This window comes from Plectropomus leopardus, chromosome 6 (genome assembly GCF_008729295.1).
Source record: "Plectropomus leopardus isolate mb chromosome 6, YSFRI_Pleo_2.0, whole genome shotgun sequence".
Taxonomy (NCBI): Eukaryota; Metazoa; Chordata; class Actinopteri; order Perciformes; family Serranidae; genus Plectropomus; species Plectropomus leopardus.
Window position 1 is genome coordinate 21,347,693 of NC_056468.1, and position 19,655 is coordinate 21,367,347.

The 19,655-nt window shown below is 38.1% G+C and overlaps 1 protein-coding gene across 3 annotated transcripts in view; it reads left to right on the top strand.

The window, feature by feature from the left end:
- Nucleotides 1-19,655, top strand: part of rasef (RAS and EF-hand domain containing) — a 109,236-nt gene that overhangs the window by 8,021 nt on the left and 81,560 nt on the right. For 2 of the 3 annotated variants that reach the window (XM_042488813.1, XM_042488812.1), the window contains exons 3-16: nucleotides 2,006-2,152; nucleotides 3,471-3,561; nucleotides 6,114-6,209; nucleotides 7,521-7,598; nucleotides 7,705-7,820; nucleotides 9,137-9,205; nucleotides 9,311-9,377; nucleotides 11,938-12,026; nucleotides 13,296-13,593; nucleotides 14,105-14,233; nucleotides 14,955-15,105; nucleotides 18,377-18,458; nucleotides 18,657-18,771; nucleotides 19,352-19,462. In XM_042488813.1, coding sequence (XP_042344747.1) covers nucleotides 2,006-2,152; nucleotides 3,471-3,561; nucleotides 6,114-6,209; nucleotides 7,521-7,598; nucleotides 7,705-7,820; nucleotides 9,137-9,205; nucleotides 9,311-9,377; nucleotides 11,938-12,026; nucleotides 13,296-13,593; nucleotides 14,105-14,233; nucleotides 14,955-15,105; nucleotides 18,377-18,458; nucleotides 18,657-18,771; nucleotides 19,352-19,462 — 1,639 coding nt within the window. The remainder of the gene's footprint in view (nucleotides 1-2,005; nucleotides 2,153-3,470; nucleotides 3,562-6,113; nucleotides 6,210-7,520; nucleotides 7,599-7,704; nucleotides 7,821-9,136; nucleotides 9,206-9,310; nucleotides 9,378-11,937; nucleotides 12,027-13,295; nucleotides 13,594-14,104; nucleotides 14,234-14,954; nucleotides 15,106-18,376; nucleotides 18,459-18,656; nucleotides 18,772-19,351; nucleotides 19,463-19,655) is intronic. The other variant, XM_042488814.1, reaches the window with a different exon arrangement.

The following is a 19,655-nucleotide window of genomic DNA, read 5'->3' on the forward strand; positions in this document are numbered from 1 at the left end:
TATTTTGGTCACTTGACATATTTCTGTGTCATTTCCTTGAGTTTTTGTGACTTTAATCATATAACAAATAACACAAATAATACATTTGTATTTTGTCTCTACATAATAATATTTTCTCGGGAGGAGTCAAGTTTATTTCTACGACAAACAGCGATCCTTAACACATGATCATATTAGCTTTTTGAAACCAGAGCAAATATGGGAAGAAGGCAATAAGCAACAAGAGAAGAAATGATTAAAAAATTAGCAAGACATCAGTAAAAAGTACAAGAAAATTACTTAAACATTTATAAGAAACAAAGAAAGAAAGGAAATAATGATTAAAAAAAACAAGAAAATGACATTGAAAAGGTGATTTAGATAATATAATAATTTTAATTATTGATATGATCGTTATGAAAATATTTTTCCCTTGCTCTCTTCCTTAGACATTTGTCCCTTATTTTTAAAAAAAAATATTTTTCTAAATTTACTAATTTCTTGCAATTTGTGAAATATTTATAACCATCTCATTGCCTCCCCCCCCCCCACCTTTTTCAAAGCATCGCACCAATTTGCTCAGGGTTCAAAGGATCAAATACCAGCGAAAAGCATCTGAAACCAGCACAAGAAGTGATGTCGCTCCGGGTTATAAAGAGTTAATTACAACCTAACAGCAGTTTCTATTAACAGCTTTCAGTGTTTGTGCCTGTTTGTGTGTTTCTCTTATGATCAGTTTGTGTTTGACACTGATGTTGCAGTGCGCTGTGTCACCCGACAGACAGGCAGCAGTGTCTATATGCTTTGCCATTACAGCCAGCCCGCCCTGTCAGAAGGCAAACACACACACTCACACACACACACACACACACACACACTCACACACACACAGTAGATATGACCCAGTTTTACCATGGTGCTGTGACGCAAGACTCTTTATCACAAGATCACTTTAATGACTTACAACATACATGTGTGAATAGGCTTTACATGAGCATATCCTTCTCCTGTATGGTTTTGACTGAGAGCTCTGGTACATGCTACAGTTTATTTATGCTGTATCACTTGGAAAAAATATGTGACACGCACAAGTTTTAAGTTTGAGAGTAGTTGTTTTGGTCTATTTTTAAATCTGAATTTGCTGTGCAGCTTTTGTGTATCAGGAAAAAAATAGCAATTTGTTGTTGACTCAGTTTTTAAGTTTTGTTGAGTCAAGTTATAAAACATATTGCCTTTCATGGGCACACATGCCAACTAAAAGGTTTGGCAGCGAATAAGACCACTATTGGCTTACTCTTTCATTGTTTTTTTTAATCTGCTTATGAAATCAAGGAACTCAGTCAACTAAACTAGAAATACTAAACTTAAATACATGAAGGTTGCAATGTTTAAAAGGTCCTGAATTTGGTTTTGAAGGAAAAATTCTAAATTCAAAATTCTTGGGAAATTAATTCAATATATAGTATCAAAAATCACTAAAGAATTTTAATAAAGTCATTTACAAGTTCAAAGTATTGGATTTTTTCCCCTTGGAAAAACTAAGTTGGCTGTTTTCCTCTGTTTACATTTTCCAATGTTGTTAATCTTCCCATGTAACTATCAGAAAGAAATAAGGATAACATGTTTCCCCAAATACAAACTGTTCCTTTAAATGTTAAGCATTCACAGTCCAATAGTCTCGCCGGTTGCTCTTCTTGCTTTTATGCTCCTATTTATGACTTTTAAATATGCGTTTATTTTGATTATTTTTTTTAAATCAGTTATCAGTAGACTATAGTTATTTCTAATTCAATTTTGTTTTATTTACTCAATAGAACAACTGACTGCATCATCTCTGATCCAACTATCATATATTGTAGATGTGTCAGAGCAGACACACGTTAAGTGTTTTAAGTTCAGGTTTGGTATGAAACAGAACATCCAGGATTCTTAAACTCATTAAAGTCTTTTAATCTTGTTGTTTAAAACATTTTAGAGTGACAGTGCTAAAGAGTAAAGCTGATGTCAAATCCTGATTGTCTTTCAGGCATGAACAAGCAGCTACGTTGTACCAGAACATCAGTCTGACTGAGCCCAGACTGATAAACCAGTTTGAGAAGGTCATCCTGAACTTCACCAAAGAGATCAAACAGCAGAACTCAGAGATGGAGAACCTGGCCCTCGCCATCAAACGGTGGGGCACACGCACACACACACACACACACACACACACACACACACACACACACACACACTTACTGGCAATACTGAACAATTTTTTCTAAAGTAAATACTGGTTTTCCTGTGTTTCTTATTCGTTTAAAACTGGACAGGCCTGATTTGAGGAAAATGATTCTCAAAGTTATTTAAGTTACTGTATTCACACTTTATGGCTTTGTGAATAAGAAAGGTTTCTCTCATTGACAATGGGACTACACAAAATAAGAATGAGTTAAAATATTATAACATCACTATGTATGCTGTAAGAGAAATAAAGATGCTGCTAACACTATAACTGAATGCTGTAGGCTCATCTGTCTGTTGATCTTTATGTTTTCACATCACTGTTGTCCTGCAGAAAAACGCATTTCTCCGTGAAGTCAACTACACAGTCTTGGTGATTTCTTAAATGTGCCGATCAAAATGGGAGAATCAAAAACAACAGCAATATTCTTCACTCTTAAACTTTAAAAAGTCACACAGATGGTTTTATCAGAATTTAGCAGCAGGAAATCATGTGATATCCAGGTTAAACTGAAAGAAGATAGAGAGGCCTTATAGATTATGACCACAACATTGTTAAGTGGCCAGCACAGTCGCTAAAATAAATGTTGGTATTGTAAATTTCTGCAAACCACAATTAAATTTTTTACTTTTTGTGTGTAGCAGATATGTTGAAACATTATGTTGTTACATTTTAAATTTCAATTATATGTTGTGATAATGCTGTGATTAACATGGAGTTAGATTTAGGCACAAAACCACTTGGTTATGGCTGGGAAAAATTCATGTTTTGTCTTATAATAACCTTTTTTTCCACCAGGAAAAAGGCTGGAAATTTCTCTGGTTTGTAAAATGGTGGCTGCTTGTCAGCTTTTTTGCCTCGATGTCGTCCCATCCACCATTGTCACCTCCTCATAATGAGAAACTCAGCTCATATACACATAATCTGAACTACGTCTCTATAGAACTGTTGACATGACACAGATGAAACGAACAAACGTAACATACTGATGGTTTGCAACAACATAAAATACCAACGATTTATTGTGGCGACTGTACTGTAAGAGGCCTTTGGTGTAAACCATCTTTCACTTAAAACAATCATATCCAACCCTGACGAACCAAATCTTGTAACAGTGAGGCTTTGGTAGACAGTAATCTGATTGTTGGGGCTGTCAGTAATCTATAAAGCAGTAGTTGATGCATTAATTGGAGATAATATTAGTAGGATAAGTCAGTATACATAGTTAATGAGTGGACGGTGAAACTATCCTCTTATTGTTTTGCAGAGCCCAGGACCAGGCTTCAATGCAGCTCAGTGAGATGGAGGATGAAATGGACCAACGCATCCATGCTGCAGAGAGAAAAACACGAGAGCAGGTGGGAAACACTGAACACAAGACTTCCTAAAACCCCAAAAAACATCACTTTTTGATCTTGTCTTAAATAATCCTGACTCATGTGTTTGTTTCTCTGGAGTTTGTATAGGCAAAAGCGATAAGCAGGGTGCGTTTGTTCAGCTCTTCCCTCATGTCAAACAAACGTACGCGGCTGAATATCAGATTACTCATCCAGACTCAGACACGCCTGCTGATCGGCTGGATTTCACGACTCTGTGGAGCCCAGATATGAAACATTCGATGGAAAGAGGTGCTGGAGCACGTTACAGCCTCCAGTGTTTCACATGATAAGGCTGTATATATTTGTGATGATAAGGTTGGGTGGTGTGAGGATGAAAATAATAATCTATAAAGAATCAGGGTGCACACTTGTTGAGTCAAGTCGGCTGAAATGCCTCCATGGAGGATGTATGGCCACAACGAGAGAAGTCAAATTAAGGGATGGATTTGAGGCAGTTTCTGTCATTCTGTGCTGCAAATGGTTTTCAACAATGAGGCGGCCATACTGCAGGGGCTTTTGAATTCTTAAATAACAGCTTTTCTAATGTTGCCTGATGTCAGACAGAACAGTCAAATTGTTTCACTTCATTTTCGTTGTCAGTCTGACATTGCATCCACTCTAACTGATTTCTTCAGGGGAGGAGGGTTTTATTTCTTTTTTTTCCTAACTAATCGCTGGACACCTACATATCCGCCTGAATGGGTCCATACCATAAGCACGCCGATGTATGTCTGTGGTGTGACAAGTAGGCAGAGTCTGCACACTGTTTGGCAGAAGTCGTAGCTGGCAGATACACCAGAGTGGCGTATACATCACCACGACCACATGGCCCACACAGACACAAATTAGTGAAGGGAGATTGATAAAACAGAGAGCTCATAAATGTTATTTTGTCTTACATAAAATCACATTGTGAACATTACTGTCCATGCAGGCAGTTACCTGTCAACAAGGGAAGCTGCTGTGGTTTTTGCCCTGCAGGCTGACATTGTTTGTTTTGTCAGCTGACCATTACGTGGTAGCTGGTGCTGGCTGACAGATTACACTGGCACACTGAATTTTTTTGTTTTATATTGTGTGTGGACTCAACGTGAGTTCCTTTTTTCTCAGCAGCAGTTTGAGGTGCAGGGTGGATAACTGATCTGTCGATCCGGTCAGAGCCAATAAGATCAGATTGATGGATGAGATGAGGAGCTGCTACAGAGGCAGTGAACGCAAACTTTTAGAACCAGTGTAATGAACGTTTAAGTATCACCTTCACTGTACCTCGTTCTACTGCTCCACCTGTGACCAGAGTACACTCTCCAAGAGTGTGGTACAATGAATACCCAAAGCTTACATACTCTGATAGCACTCCTGATGCCATCGGCAGCAACGTGCCTAAGCAACCGGATGCATCTTCATAGTAGCTGTGGATTTTAATCAACTCGTCCTTCGACTCCAAAGATGTAGCAGGATCAAAGACAAATGTAGACTAATAAATCTACCTTCTTCTACCTTCTAATAAACGATCCATCTCTGCATATATAAAATGAGAATTTTTATATTTTCATCAGATATTTTGATTGTGGCAGGCCACCTCAGATAAATGAATGTGTGAGAAACCCTGATTTTACCTTTTTTACAGGGCTTTCAAGAGTGAAGCAGAGTGAAGTAAGACAAACTACAATGTCAGGCGATATTTTAACAACATGCCGACTCAGCCTTGATAGCAGTGTCTACAATATCTATAGCGCTCGCCATTGTTGTTACTCCTCATTTGTTCTGGTGCACTGCTTGAAAACAGCTTGACAATTTCATTAGTCCTGCCTGTGGTGCTGATTGGGTGGGTTTCTTTTTTAACCTAGAAACCAATTTTTCATGTTACAATGCCAGACCAGAACTAGTCCACTCGAACTCAGTGAGCCAATTTAAAAGTCTGGCAAATTCTGTTGGCTTTTGTTTTCAATCTTTTCCAGGAATTAAAATATACTTGGTTGTAAGTTTTATGAAAGCTGCAGATATTTCCTGGAATCTGGTGAAACACACTGAACAGCGTGCTGTGTAAAATGATAAGATTTGATAACAATATTTAGCTTTCCGTGACATAAAATTAAAGGTGAAAATGACAGTGACAGAACTCCACAAATCAGACTGTCTGGTTTATTTGACTTGTGTTTATTTAATCTTATCTTTGGTCCTGATGTTACCTTAAAACTGACGTGGGAGCATAAACTCTGTCTTATCACTGCGTGTGTGTATAACTTATGTAAGTGTACTGACTCAGCTCACTGAGGAGCTCTTGTTTGTTTTGTGTTTTGTGCACACACTCGTGTTCTGACACCTTTAAGAGAGGTCTTTATATTTGGAAACTGTTGATTGACAGTTGCTGATACACACCCCCGGTGGCCTTGGTTCAAAATCTGCCCTAAAATAGTCACAGGTTAATGGGACACACACACACACACACACACACACACACACACATACACACGGACTTCCATGAAATAATGTCACCAACTGTTTTTGTGATTGCTTGTGTTTTTGTGTAGGAAAAGAGGAAAACAGAGGCTGCGCTCAGTGAGTTACGGACAAGTTATGAAACTGAAGTCTGTGAGCTGCAGTGTAAAATCCAGAAGATGAAGATGGTAAATTTTTCACGTCTTTGACTGCACGTCATTTTCACTGCACAACTCTCTTACTGTACATTCAGACTCTGCTCAGGCTTGTTTATAGCATGTAGGAAAGCATGTAGATAATAGGAAATATGTGCATAGTTATAATGTAATTCATATGTTAGAATTCATTTTAATTTGAACTTTGCTTATAAAAGCATTAGAATAAAATGTCAGGTTGGAGATAATTATGCCAAATTTAAGATACGCAGTCAAAACGGAAACAACGCGCTGGCATCACAGCACTAGTGGCGATGGATGCAAACTGTTGCGTCGCCTCACATCACCTGTGTCTCAGCCAAACAGTTGCACCTGAACGCACCATAAAGACTACAGCCAACAACCCACAACCACATAACCTTTTGCGCCTGCTTGAGAAGAAATAACTCTCTGTATCTGCAGACAGAGGACTGCTGAACATATTCAAGATGCTAGTTAACCAGTTAGCACATTAACAACACAACCTAATATTGAAAGAAAAATTATTTTTTTGCAAACAATAACACAAATAGTTATGAACAGTGTCTGTTAAAGAACTCAGTGGCTTAAAAAAAATCTTACCTACTATAACAAGTTTGTTTCAGTCAAGTTTGACTTCAGCTTTGTGTTTTCTTTCCTCATGTCCGTTTCTCCTCTTGTACACTGAGCTGAACTGCCAATCACAGTAACTTTATTCACGGACGGGCTCCAATGTGGAGTCAGCATATCCTGAACTGGCTGAAAAAAAAGCGAAAAAGGACCAAGTAATGCCAACAGTGCGAAACACACCGCCAAAACCAGGGCGACAGACGATCACCTACGGTCTGACAGTGACTGACGGCCAACTGTCAGCTTGGTGTGTCAGGGCCTTTAAAGAACAAGCCTGTCAATAATACAGTGATGCACTGTGACACAAGGGTTAAAGTGCCATAATGAGGAGTACACTGCTGCAGAGAAGCATTTAACCTGTTTAGATACAAACACAAACAGGCTCTTAAAAATTAACAACACTGTACATGTTTGAGAAAAACACGGTTTCTCTAAACAGTGAAAAATTTGTCCTTTGTGAAAAAAAATTATAGCATTCACAAGAAGATGCACCAGGACTGATAAATCCTTTTAACCTTGTAAAAACACAAATGTCAGCTGGACTTCACTGATCAGAACTTCGGATTTACGGTGATTGTGTGAATGTATGAAAACAGTATCCGCATTTCTAAAAAACTACCGTGTGAGTGGAATCTGATTGATGTCTACCTGAAAGTCAAATAAACTTAATCCTAAATATGTGAACTCATCCATCAGATAGAAGAAAAGTACAAGAACATCACTGTGAAGGATGAGAGCCCGGCCCTGAAGAAGAAAATCAATGAGCTAACACTGGTAAGACTGAATATACGTATTTATAACAAAGTGTTTAATTTCAGTAAATTCTTTGTTACGCATATTTCTCCGGTTTACGTCACATTCCTATTCCTCTTTTCTGCAGGATAACCAGAAGTTAAAACAGGAGCTGTTGAAGTCTCAGACCAAAGTCGCCTGTCTGCATAGCGAGATGGACTCACTAAAGACGGAGCTTACCGATCAAAGCATCAACAATGAACAGTAAACTTATTAACCTTTTTTTCTGGGCGTGGGTCCTTATGTGAGCTGTGTATTGATGATTATATGTTTCATTTGTTTGTGTAATTATAGGAGCTGGTTTGATTTATCACTTAGTTGTCAACCATTAAAATAACCAGCAAATTATCTGATATTTGATTTATCGGTCTGAGTATATTTTTAAAGAAAAATCTCTGATTCTGGCCTCTTAAATATGGGTTTTTAATGGTTTCTTGACTCCTCTACATCTGTTAACTGATAATCTTTGGATTGTGGACAGAATGAGATATTTGAGGATAATTCAGTTCATTTGGGCTCATTTGAGTGGATTTATCTGTCTCGAGTTGAGTTTTAAACCTTTTTGCAGTCTTTTTTTTAACAGGAAATTGAAGTTTAGGTGCAGTCTAAAAGCTGATAGCACCTCTGTCTGATCATGCGTCATAATATTTTAATTTTTCACAGTGAGAAAGAAAAGAGGATTATAGCAGACTCCCTTTCTCTTCATGCACTCTTTGCTTCCAGTGTAAACTCTGAAAGTCTAAACCTAGAATTACTGAGTAGCAGAACAGGTTCTCTCCACCTTTTTCTCATCTCACTTGTAGATTTATGTGAACTTGAGAATAATAAATATTTGCACTTTGTTCTTCCTCACATGAAGAAAAGCTCTAAACACTCCAACTTACATTTGAAATCTATTTTTAATTTTAAAAAGTGTATTAGATTTAGAAGAATAAAGAATATCAGTGTGGCCTCAGTCTGCTTGTCAAATAACCCCACTGTTGAGGTCTCTTGCTGCAGTGGGACAGAGACAGAAAGGGAGACGGAGGCCACGCCCCCCTCTTACTGACAGACTGTGCTTTCGTTCCCGGCGTGTTTTCATTTTGTCACAGCTGAAACAGGATATCCTGGAGTGACTTCACACACACACACACACACACACACACACACACACAATAACTTCTTTGGAAGTGTTTCTTAGCAACAGAGACACTGGCAGGATAACAGTCTGCGTCCTTGGACCATCTCAGTGATGCCGTTTATGCTGTGTTGGTGTCTGATGTGGTAACTTAGGTGTAATGTCTTTGAGAAAATCAGTTGATCTGGTGTGAAAATGTCTCTGGTTTTACTGCCATTAACTGGAATACAGAAGCATGGAAATATTTCTCATCCTGTTTATTGTCATTTTCCAAAGTCAGTGAATTTATGTGTAAGGTGTCCTTTGTGATGCTGAAAACATAGTCAGCTGACACTAATTCAGTCATAACGTCATTTGTTCTTTTGATTAATATTCATAATATCCAACAACTGTTTTGTTGCAGAGATGAGGAGCTCATGAGACAATTCGCTGATGAGCGAGACGCTCTGGAGAGCCAGATCGAGATTCTGCAGTAAGTCAGACAGAATTGTACAACAAAATCAAACAAACTAATGTTAATGTTTTCTGCCAGAGATGGAAACAGATCTTACTGTACTCACTTTCTTTCTGTGGACAGGACGGCCAACAGGAAGCTGCATGACACCAACGATGGCCTAAGAGCTGCCTTGGAAAGGACCTGCAGGGTAAAACTACACAGTTAAATGAAAAATAAGCACAATTCAAAAGTAGTTCAGTTTCTAAATTAGAAGAGGCTGGTGCATTGGATCCATTGGATTAAAAAAATCACAAGTAGAAACAGTTTTTCCTGCCATGTAAGTTTGCCAATACAAAGAATTTGTCTTGGTATTTTGATTCGTTACAATAAATACAGTGCAAAAGTCAAGAGAAAAATAATAATAAGTAAAAGTGTGAGAAATTAGATTTAAAAAAAATATGTTGTCTGGTTTTGTGCAGGACTGTGCAAAATATTGACTGGGTGGATATGCAAAAGTTTACAGTATGAAGTATAAGGTACAAAGAGTATGTGCATGTGTAGAGAGAAGATGCATAGAGTCAGATGTGGACGCTGGCCTCAGCCTACAGAATTTGGCAAATCAGGTTTTCCTGCAATTTTCTGCTGATTTTATATTTGGAGAAGTAAGAAAAAAGAGAACAAACTTGGTATTCTGATGCCTAAAGCCATTTATAAAATTTTAACAGTGTTGGGGAATACTACTGAATGTAAATTTACAGTTTGCAATTGCTTGTAGTTTAACTACATTTATGTTTACATAATGATTTTAGTTGTTTCATACCATTACATTTTTTGTGTAGCTAACAACTGAAACTACAAACAATTTTGGATCATAAAGGAATGATCTTTAATATTTTTTTTACCATTGATTCTCTGCTGTAATCAACCCCCTTTTTGACCAACCCGGCCCCTTTTTTATTACATCATAACAACTGTGAAGGCGTGCCCAGGTAGCCACCACCACACACTTGACCTTTTACAATTAGTCACACGTATTGATTCTTGCTATTTATTTTAAAAATGTTCACAGATGTTGTTGCATGCTTCCTTTGCTTCATGTATGATCTGTGAACAAGTGGGCACTTTTTGCAATAAATTCAACTGGGTGTCTGCGGTGATTTTTTTTGGATAATATTTGATTAGAATTTCACATCACATGTACACGGTGATCATCTTGATTAACTTTTTACAAAGTAGTTTGAACTACTTTTTTTAAGTAGCCTTATTAGCCAAACTAGATTACTTCCGAGGATGGCTTTCCTGAAGTTCAACTCGTTCTGGTGTGAAGTAATAAATTGTGAGCTCAAAGAAGCTTCCCCAACACTGAATTTAAACACAAAAAGCGATGAAAAATGTTTTGTTTTTTTTTAACATAACCCATATGTTTTTAAATATAGGCCTTTACCAAACGGTTGAGATGATCGTTCATGGTAATGGTAAAACAGGAAGAAAAAAAATACAGATTGTTTACTGTTAAAATGATTGTAACATGTTTGTATATCAAAATATATCAATTTGCAACCATGGAATAGTGGTATTACTAGTACGTTACTCATTACCATGCATATTTACCATTACATTACCTTGAAAAAATCTCAGAAATGGTGAAGAAATCATACAGATAGAATTTATTCTACACAATATATAATAGAATAACATTGAATGTATGGTATTAACAACTGTGAATATTCATCCTTTTTTTCATAAAAATGTAAATTTATTATCTTAGCATCACTACTTTTGCCATAAGAGGCCATCTCAACTGATAAAACATGGCTTTAGACTATAAAAAAAACCACACACACACACACGCACACAAAAACAACCCACCACCATATATATAATGGATAACATTAAATGTATCATTTAACAGCAATGAGTGATCAGAAGTTTATTTATATCTAAGAAAAAAGTCAATTTTTATTTTATTAACTTTGCGTCATTAACTTTACCTAGAAGGCCAAATCAACCGTCTGGTAGAGCATATATTTTTTTTAATTATTTGCCCCTTTTTAGAGTTTTAGTTTTTGTAGAAAGTTGCATAAAGCTGTTCAGTGAAAGGGCAACTGAAAAGGCAGACTATTTGAAGACACAGTGACTTCCAGTGGATTTTTATAGCATAACATGCCTAAACCAAATGATAGAGAGCTCATTCAGGTTGAGTACAATTCAGCACATTTTCCATAAGGATATGCTGACTCAAAATGTTCTCCAACAAACAGCTGAGCAGGACATTAAAAACTGTTTTCACTATCTATCAAACTATCTTAGAAAAACTATTGGTTAATTTAAGTTATAAAACAAAGAAAACCCTCATTTTTAATCAGACTGGTTTGAGGTCAAGTAGGTTTTCACACACAAGGAATTTGCTGTGGAGTAATGGTGCAAAACATAAACATATTGAGAAAATGAAAAAAAAAAATTATAAAGCAAAACTAAAAAATACATAAATATGAAGAAAACTACAAAAAAAGTGAAAAAATGTACACAATCAATCTGAGTAAAAATGAAAGAGTTGTGCAGTTTTTAGAAGTAGTAATATGCAATAATGTGAAAAATATGAATCATTGCATGTGCCAATTAACTTCATGTAGTATTACAATAGTACAAGAGAAGTGCATTAAGATAAGATAAGATAGAACTTTTTTAATCCCGAAGGAAATTCTTTGTTAATGTCACATATAGAGACGGATGTAAACATAATGTACTGTTAACTTTGTGTGTTACAGTCTGGTAACGGAGGGTCACCAGGAGATCTAGCAAACAGAAACAGAAGTAAAAGCATCTGCTACACATCACCCTACGCAGTAATGGATAGGTAAGATGTGCACACAACACAGAGGGTTAAGAAGTTTAAAGAAGTCTCTAGACTCAATTTGTTTTTGTTCAGATATCACCATATTTTCTGTGCCAGTGTTACGCCATTTTATCCTTGTAGAAACAAATTTACAGGTGTTAATAAGCAGATTATTTTCAGTTACTTTGAGGACGTTTGATGTTAAACTGTAGATTTAGGATGATTAAGTGTTAGCAGCTTCAGGGGTTTAATTTCAGACCAGGTTCATCAGGTTTGAGTCATCTGCATCTCCAGTTCAAAGGGGTTTAAGCAGCTTGAGTACACAGTGACACACAAGTAAGGATGTTTTTGCTCTGCATTGAAGTTTTCTTCTCCTAAAACACATGACTGTTTGTTTACAAAGTAGTAAAGTAAATGGTGAATGTGCTGAGAGGTATTTATTTAAGGTGCTGTCATGGCTGATGAGCAAAGTTGTGTGGTGTGGAGGGACAAATGTTTTGTGTCAATGTGACGATAAGACAAGACAATAATACAAACTACATGTACATTTTGCCATCTTAAAAGTCGTGTGTGTAGGATAAAGGGGCATATATTGGCAGGAATTATATAAAATACTTAAAACTGTTTTCATTTCATTAGAATATAATCACCTGAACATGACAATTGTTGTCCTTTTTGTTACATTACAAAAAGCTCTTCATGTCTACTTGGGAGCGGCTCCATACCCACAGAGTTCATCATGTTGCACCGCTATATTTCTACACTAGACCGAGAGGTATTCAGTTGGTTGCAATCTGCAACCTCACCACTAGATGCCCCTAAATCCAACAAACTGTTTTTCTAATTAGAAGTTTGCAGTGGTGAATTTTCCCTGTCACAGCATCAAAGAAAGACAATACTCCTGCAGTAAAGCATTTTAGCATTAGTGTAAAAGTATAACATGATGCCAGTACAGATGCAGAAAAACAAGACAAAAATATTAGAAAAACAGAGTATAAATGTACACTTGTTTTGCTTTTCCTGGGAGCCACTTAAATAAAAAATGGGCCAGGGTCCAGTTAATGAAAACACAATAATAATTAATAGATAAATAATTCCCTGACTGTTTTTTTTTTTGTTGTTAACAAGCTGTATTTTGATGCTTTTGTTGTGGCCTGGCACCTTATCTACACTCATCCAGTTTTTAAACAGTGTGTTTGATGCCACTACAGTAGAAACAGGACTGTGTGTCATCTGCTTAACCGCACCATGTGTTTTCTGTTCTGGATTATTTCCTGACCTCGTCTTCAGGTTCTGCCAGCGTGTGGATGACTTCCCTCTGTACAGCCGCCGGCCCAGCTGTGACACTCTGGCCTTGGCAATGTGTGACCCGGGCCTGAGGCGAAGACACAGCAGTGAGTGCGAAGAGGACAGCCTGCCGGAGATCTACGTGGACAGCGGCCTGTCGACACTCAGAGGTTCCCATGGAGGCTACGATTCAGAGCAGGAGGTCAAAGGTCAAGATGAAGAGGACAAGGAAGAGAGGGAGGAAAAGAAAGTGGAGGAGGACAACAATGACAGCATGATGGGAGAAAACTCTGACACTGAGGTGAGACGATAAGAGACATGAGTGTACATGTCCATCAATACTTGCTTTATCAATACATGCTCACAGAGATAATGCTAAAATCCTGAGCAGGTGTAGTGTTCACCATCTTCACCATATTAGCATTTCCTAGGTAGCACAAAGTACAGCTGAGGCTGATTTGCAGGTATTTGGTCATAAACCAAAGAATTTAACAATCTAAAAATGTCTTTTTGTAACTTTAATGGTTATTGAGTTTTAGTTTGGGTACAAACCTCAAGTATCATTTATATTAACTTATCACTCTCCTTCCACACTCAGAAAGATAAATAGAAAAACAAAATATAAACATGGAAAATGGTGAAAAACCAAACAATAAATACTCAAGTTAATAAAATAAATCTTGAAATGGTTATAAGAACTTGCTTATGTTCACAGCTGCTGTGCAGGCTGTTCTGTTGTAAAGAAGTCATCGTGATAACATTTGAATTCTGTGTCTGAGCAACTTTTTTGTCTTTGTGTGTCTACATCACAGCCAGCAGAAACTCAGGACACTGAATCAGCATTCGGGTCAGACAGCAGCTCAGTTTTGGACTGGAAGCCACCTGAACCCAAACCTGAAGCCCCGACTATACGGAAAGCTGTCAGTGCCCTCAGTATTCAGGTAAGAGAGAGCAACGGAGGATTACAGAGAGGGGAGTTTATCCAATGCAAGTTAGGGGGACGGATGAAATATGGGGAGACAGAAGGACAGAAGGACGGAGGAAGTACTCTCCGAAAAATTCTGTTGTTTCTAAGATGTTGCTTCGGAGCAAAATATCTTGCGTCTACTAGTCAGATATAGTATTGATAGTAGAAGATTATGCTGCTAATGATTTTGGTGACGTTCAGGCCTTTTTTCAAAAGTTTCCATCATTTCATACTTTCCAACATGTATTTTGAATGGTGAGATTTATATAAAATTTACAGCAGATATTCAAAAGGATGAAGATTAATCCCAGTCACCGGTAAAATGGGAATATATCTTGGGATGTGTTTTAGGGCAAACTTTACAATTTTAGAGCCTCCATTTGTATGGCACCAAACCCATCAATGTGCTCTTTGCTTATCAAACACATTTTAACATTATGCACATTACCATCACTGCCTGCTGCTCTTAGGGCTTTATTTAATGTATTTCTAAACATTTCCTGATCTATTATTAGACTTTATCCAATGTTTCCATTGCTGAACAGAGCTGACCACTGACAAAGCTACAGAGAAAAGCAGCAGTTGCAAAGTTGTCAATGCTGAGGACCAAATATATTAAACATCAAGTAAATACGCAGAATGCAAATACAGTAATCTAATGAGTGCTGTATGTGTCCATCACTCTGTCTCTCTAGAAGGACATTAACGAAAGCTCAGACCTGGGCTACATGACGTCAGAAAAGGCGTACAGGATCGTGCTGGCTGGAGACGCTGCCGTGGGAAAGTCCAGCTTCCTGCTTCGTCTCTGCAAGAACGAGTTCAAGTTAGACTCCAGCGCAACACTGGGTGAGTTAGAGAAACTAAAACTAACTCAGCCACTGTCTTTTCTTAGAACCACAAGCTTTATTGTCTTTCCCCCAAGAAATGTTGAGAGTAATTGGAAGCTGATTGATTAATGAAAGATGGCGTGGCGTGTTGTTGGAGACAGTTCGGGTAGCTCCAGATAAACATGGTTTGATGGGCCTCATGCTGTTTGCACTGTCTTTCTTTTTAATATCGTTTAAGTCTTCAACTTTTCTAACATCAGCTGGCAATTTAAACGAAGAAATAGGGGTTTTAGACATGGGAGGCACTGTCATGACAAACAAGACGGCGCTCTCCGGTTCAACAGCCTTACTCCAAACAAACAGGCTTGCTTGTTTTACACGTTTGTTTGTGGATCACTGGCCCTGCCAGCGGCATGTGTGTTTACTAACAGCAATCGACAACAGACAACGATAAGATTACAAACTGCTTCCTGCTTTGTCTTCATAAAGTCGGCCATAATCTTCACGGCTATTCCGGACAACGGGTCTGCAAGTATCCTATCCATAAAACCGACCGGGCTTAATTCTCAAAGTAAAACGCACCAATGGACTCGAACATTTACAATTTATTTTCTACCGATACTTCTGGTGGGTGATATTCAGCTAAACACGTCCCCTGTTTTGCTAACTGATTGCGCATCGCTGATGGGGCCGACTGTCAACATAGCTGTGTCTGGATGTACGTTTGAGGAAAAACCACCGGTAATCAGGCCCACGTCGCTTCGCTCAGTTGTGGAGTCGGAGGTCGATCTGGCTGTGCTGGGGCGCACGGCTGTGGAGGCGATGTCATCGTTGAGCGTCGCCGTGCACCAGTGGGTCCGGCTTCTGGAGCGTATGCGCCAAGACGCACGGCTTTGGTGCCGAGGCTAGTGGCGACCGCTGCTGTGCAGGATTTCTTGACCGCAGGGACGGCTGCCGGAGTCGATACACCGAGGCGCACGGCCGCGGAGCCGAAGTCAGTGATGAGCGTAACTCTGCAGGACTACTCGACATTGGGGTTGGCTGCAGGAGCGGCCACGCTGAGGCGCATGACTGTAGAGCCGGGGTCAGGGGTCAGCGATGGATGGCACTGCGCAGGACATGCCCGTGGGGCCGGCTGCAGGAGCGGATATCCTGGGGCGCACGGAGGCTCTGACCGAAGAGCAGGTGTCAGAGGCCCATACAACCAAGGAAAGGCCGGGGAACACGGAGCCTAAGCCCGTGCGAGTTTTGGATAATAGAGAGGATGTGGCTACCAGAGGCCCGTTAAGATTCCTGTCTCGTTGGACGCGGAGACGGCGGCCACTCGGTGAACTTCGACTGCACCTAAAACCGTAACATTAAGCAAAAAAGAGCTTATGATTAATGTGGCTGACTCCACCAGACACGAGCGAGAAGCGAGGGATATATTTGGTGGACATCTTAATATGAGCAGTTTACTTCCTAAACATGATTAAATTAAAACATTGTCAGCGACATTTAAGTTACTGTGTCACCTCATGGTCACAAGCAGATTCTTGCTTTTAAGGTTTTTCATTACTCCAAAGATTAAAAAAATCGCAAAGCAACAATCCTGAACAAGGCCAGTGCTGGAGAATGTGTGGTAATATGTCAGCTGGTCATTTTCACATTTTTTGGGAATGTCCAAATATTTCTTCCTATTGGACAGACATAGTGAAAGAGATCAGATCTATAATCAGCTCAGAGCTTGTTTTTAGTTTCAGTGTTATATATTTGGGAAATGTATTAACTGGGCTGAAAAATCAGGACAGATACTTGTTACAAATACTACTGGCAGCTAGTAAAAAAACAATAACCAGAAAATGACTGAGTAAAGAATCTCCTACAATCCCTGAATGGATTGAAATAGTTAATGAAATCTATACGATGGAACAATTGACTTTTTCCCTGAGACATGCTACCAAGAAATGTGAAAAATATTGGAAAAAACTGAAGTCCTATTTGAACCTGAAAAGATTTCTGCATATATGCTTGGTTGGAGAAATACGCCATTCTTCCTCTGTATTTTTATTTTGCACTAAGAGAATGGACTTTTAAGTTAAGAAAGAATGGGAGACATCTTCCCTGATACGGAGCAGTCAGGACCTACATTAAACAGAGTGAAGGATCAAAAATCCTCTAGGACCCCAACTGTTACACATGGACACTAAGGACTCATAGATTTTGATAAAGAATGTAACCCAGATTCATCAAATCTTTTTTCCACATGTTATGCATTTCTCTACACCCGTGATGACCCTGTCTGTCTTATGTTTTGTTTTTGTGGAAAAACTAAATAAAAATAAATGTTAAAAAAAATGCATCTTCTACAACAGTCAAGCCTCTAATGATGATATACAATCGGGCAATGAAAATTTTGGATGGAACGCCAAGAACGTCACATCATTGCCATGTTCTGAAGAAATTAAATATGTAAAGTTTTTATCATTTTATCAAATTTGCCAACCTCAAACTCATCCATAAATGCCACACGATCAGGCTCCTCAGTGACCTGGTGGTTCCTCTCAGAGTCTCAGTAACACGTGGAGCATCCAGTGGGAATTGTAAGATGACTTTGCGTAATCGTCACTTAGACAATCAGCTTTCTCTGTTCAGACAATCAACATGTGGAATTCCTTATCTACTAAACTCAAACTGGATCCTGACTCTGATCATTTTAAACTCAAACTGAAACAATCAATCATTTAGTCATGAATGAGCTGGTGATTTGTGTTTCTGATGTTTATTGTTTTGTATTATGATTGTTGTTTTAAATTGTGTCAAATCATGTTTGTACAGTATTTTATGTAGTTGTGGAATCATATATTTATTTTTAAAGGCCCATCTTGGGACAGACATTGCAAATTAGCTTAGGCTATAAATGTTGTAGTACGTGAAAAACAACTAGTGCGACTAGTTGAATACTCTGGAAGCCTGTGCGACCACAGAAAAAAGAAACAGAAAATTAAAGAGAAATTCAAGAAAAAAAGTAAACAGAGCACCTGTACGAGAAAGTAAAAACAAACAATCACCAAAAAGAAATTAAATTATATAGTTACATGGCAACTGTAAAAGTAAACATTTAAGTTTGTCTGTGCACACATCTGCACATATGAGGTAAAATAACATAACAACACACATCTAAGTTTTTGCCCTAACTACGGTCGTTACTCCAAGAGTGATTGGAGGTGGAGCTGGGAATTTCCACTTGACCTTTTTTTTTTTTTTAAACCAATTTAAGGTGACATTTTGTGTCTGCTATTTGTTCCTAGGAGTGGATTTCCAGATGAAGACATTCATTGTAGATGGAGAGCCTGTTTTACTACAACTATGGGACACTGCAGGACAGGAGAGGTGTGTGCTGGTGTGAATATAATATTATCTAATATGTGTGATGATTTGAACTATTCATTTATAGATGTGTTCTCAAGTGCACCATGTAAATAAAGTTTATTATTACATGTGTTTAGAGCCAATAATCCATATGTAACAATGTTTAATTGTGTAGTTAATCTTAATTTTAAACCTTAATCCTTTCTTGTTTCTTGTCAGGTTTCGCAGCATTGCAAAGTCATATTTCCGCCGGGCGGACGGGGTGTTGCTGCTGTATGATGTCACCTGTGAGAAGAGCTTTCTTAATGTTCGAGAGTGGGTGGACATGATCGAGGTAACGCAATACTCTTCTCTGACTGATTGTTGCAGACTGACTTTTTTTTTTTTTTTTTTTTTTAGCAAAAAAAGTTCCACACCTCAGCAGAATAAAGTGACAGTGAAATTTGTAGATACATCTGTCATGACAATTAGTCTTGGCAGCATTTGTGTATCATAGGGTATTGCCAGTAAATGTTTTGTCACATATTAATTTGAATATTAAACAAAGTGATCTTGCTTGTTTTTCTCTTTTCGCACGCAGCAGATCTGTAAGTGTTGGATGTACCTTATTTAGATTGTGTTCTGTTATTGTGGGCATGTTGAATTTTCTGTGACTTTTTATTTGAGCATGCTGTATGTGTATGTCATGTGCTGTGAGATATTATTAACTTCTCTATGTACACACTGTGGTGCTTCATGTCGGACCAATAGTTCTACTTAAGTAGTTAATCTTTTATTTTTTTCAGTAACGTGGATATTTTAATCATCACAATTATAAATTCTGCTGCAACATATGCTGCAGTTCTGCAATATTTTGTTTTTCATTTTCTTGTTCCTATTTTTGCTTTCTTTTTGCTTTTTTGTTTTCTGCATAGCAGGATGTGTCCCAGGAGGATGTTCCCATCATGCTCGTGGGAAACAAATGTGATCTTAGACAAGATGGAACTAACTGTGTCCCAACCAGCTACGGAGAGAAACTGGCCATGGTATTAATACATTCACTCCCCACTCATCCTAATATGCTGTATTTTTATGACGACATACCTCTGAACATTCGGTACACCTTCTTCATATATCTACACTGAACTTGTTGCTTGGTGTAGGATTATGATATATATATATATATATATCATAATCCTACACCAAGCAACAAGTTCAGTGTAGATATATGAAGAAGGT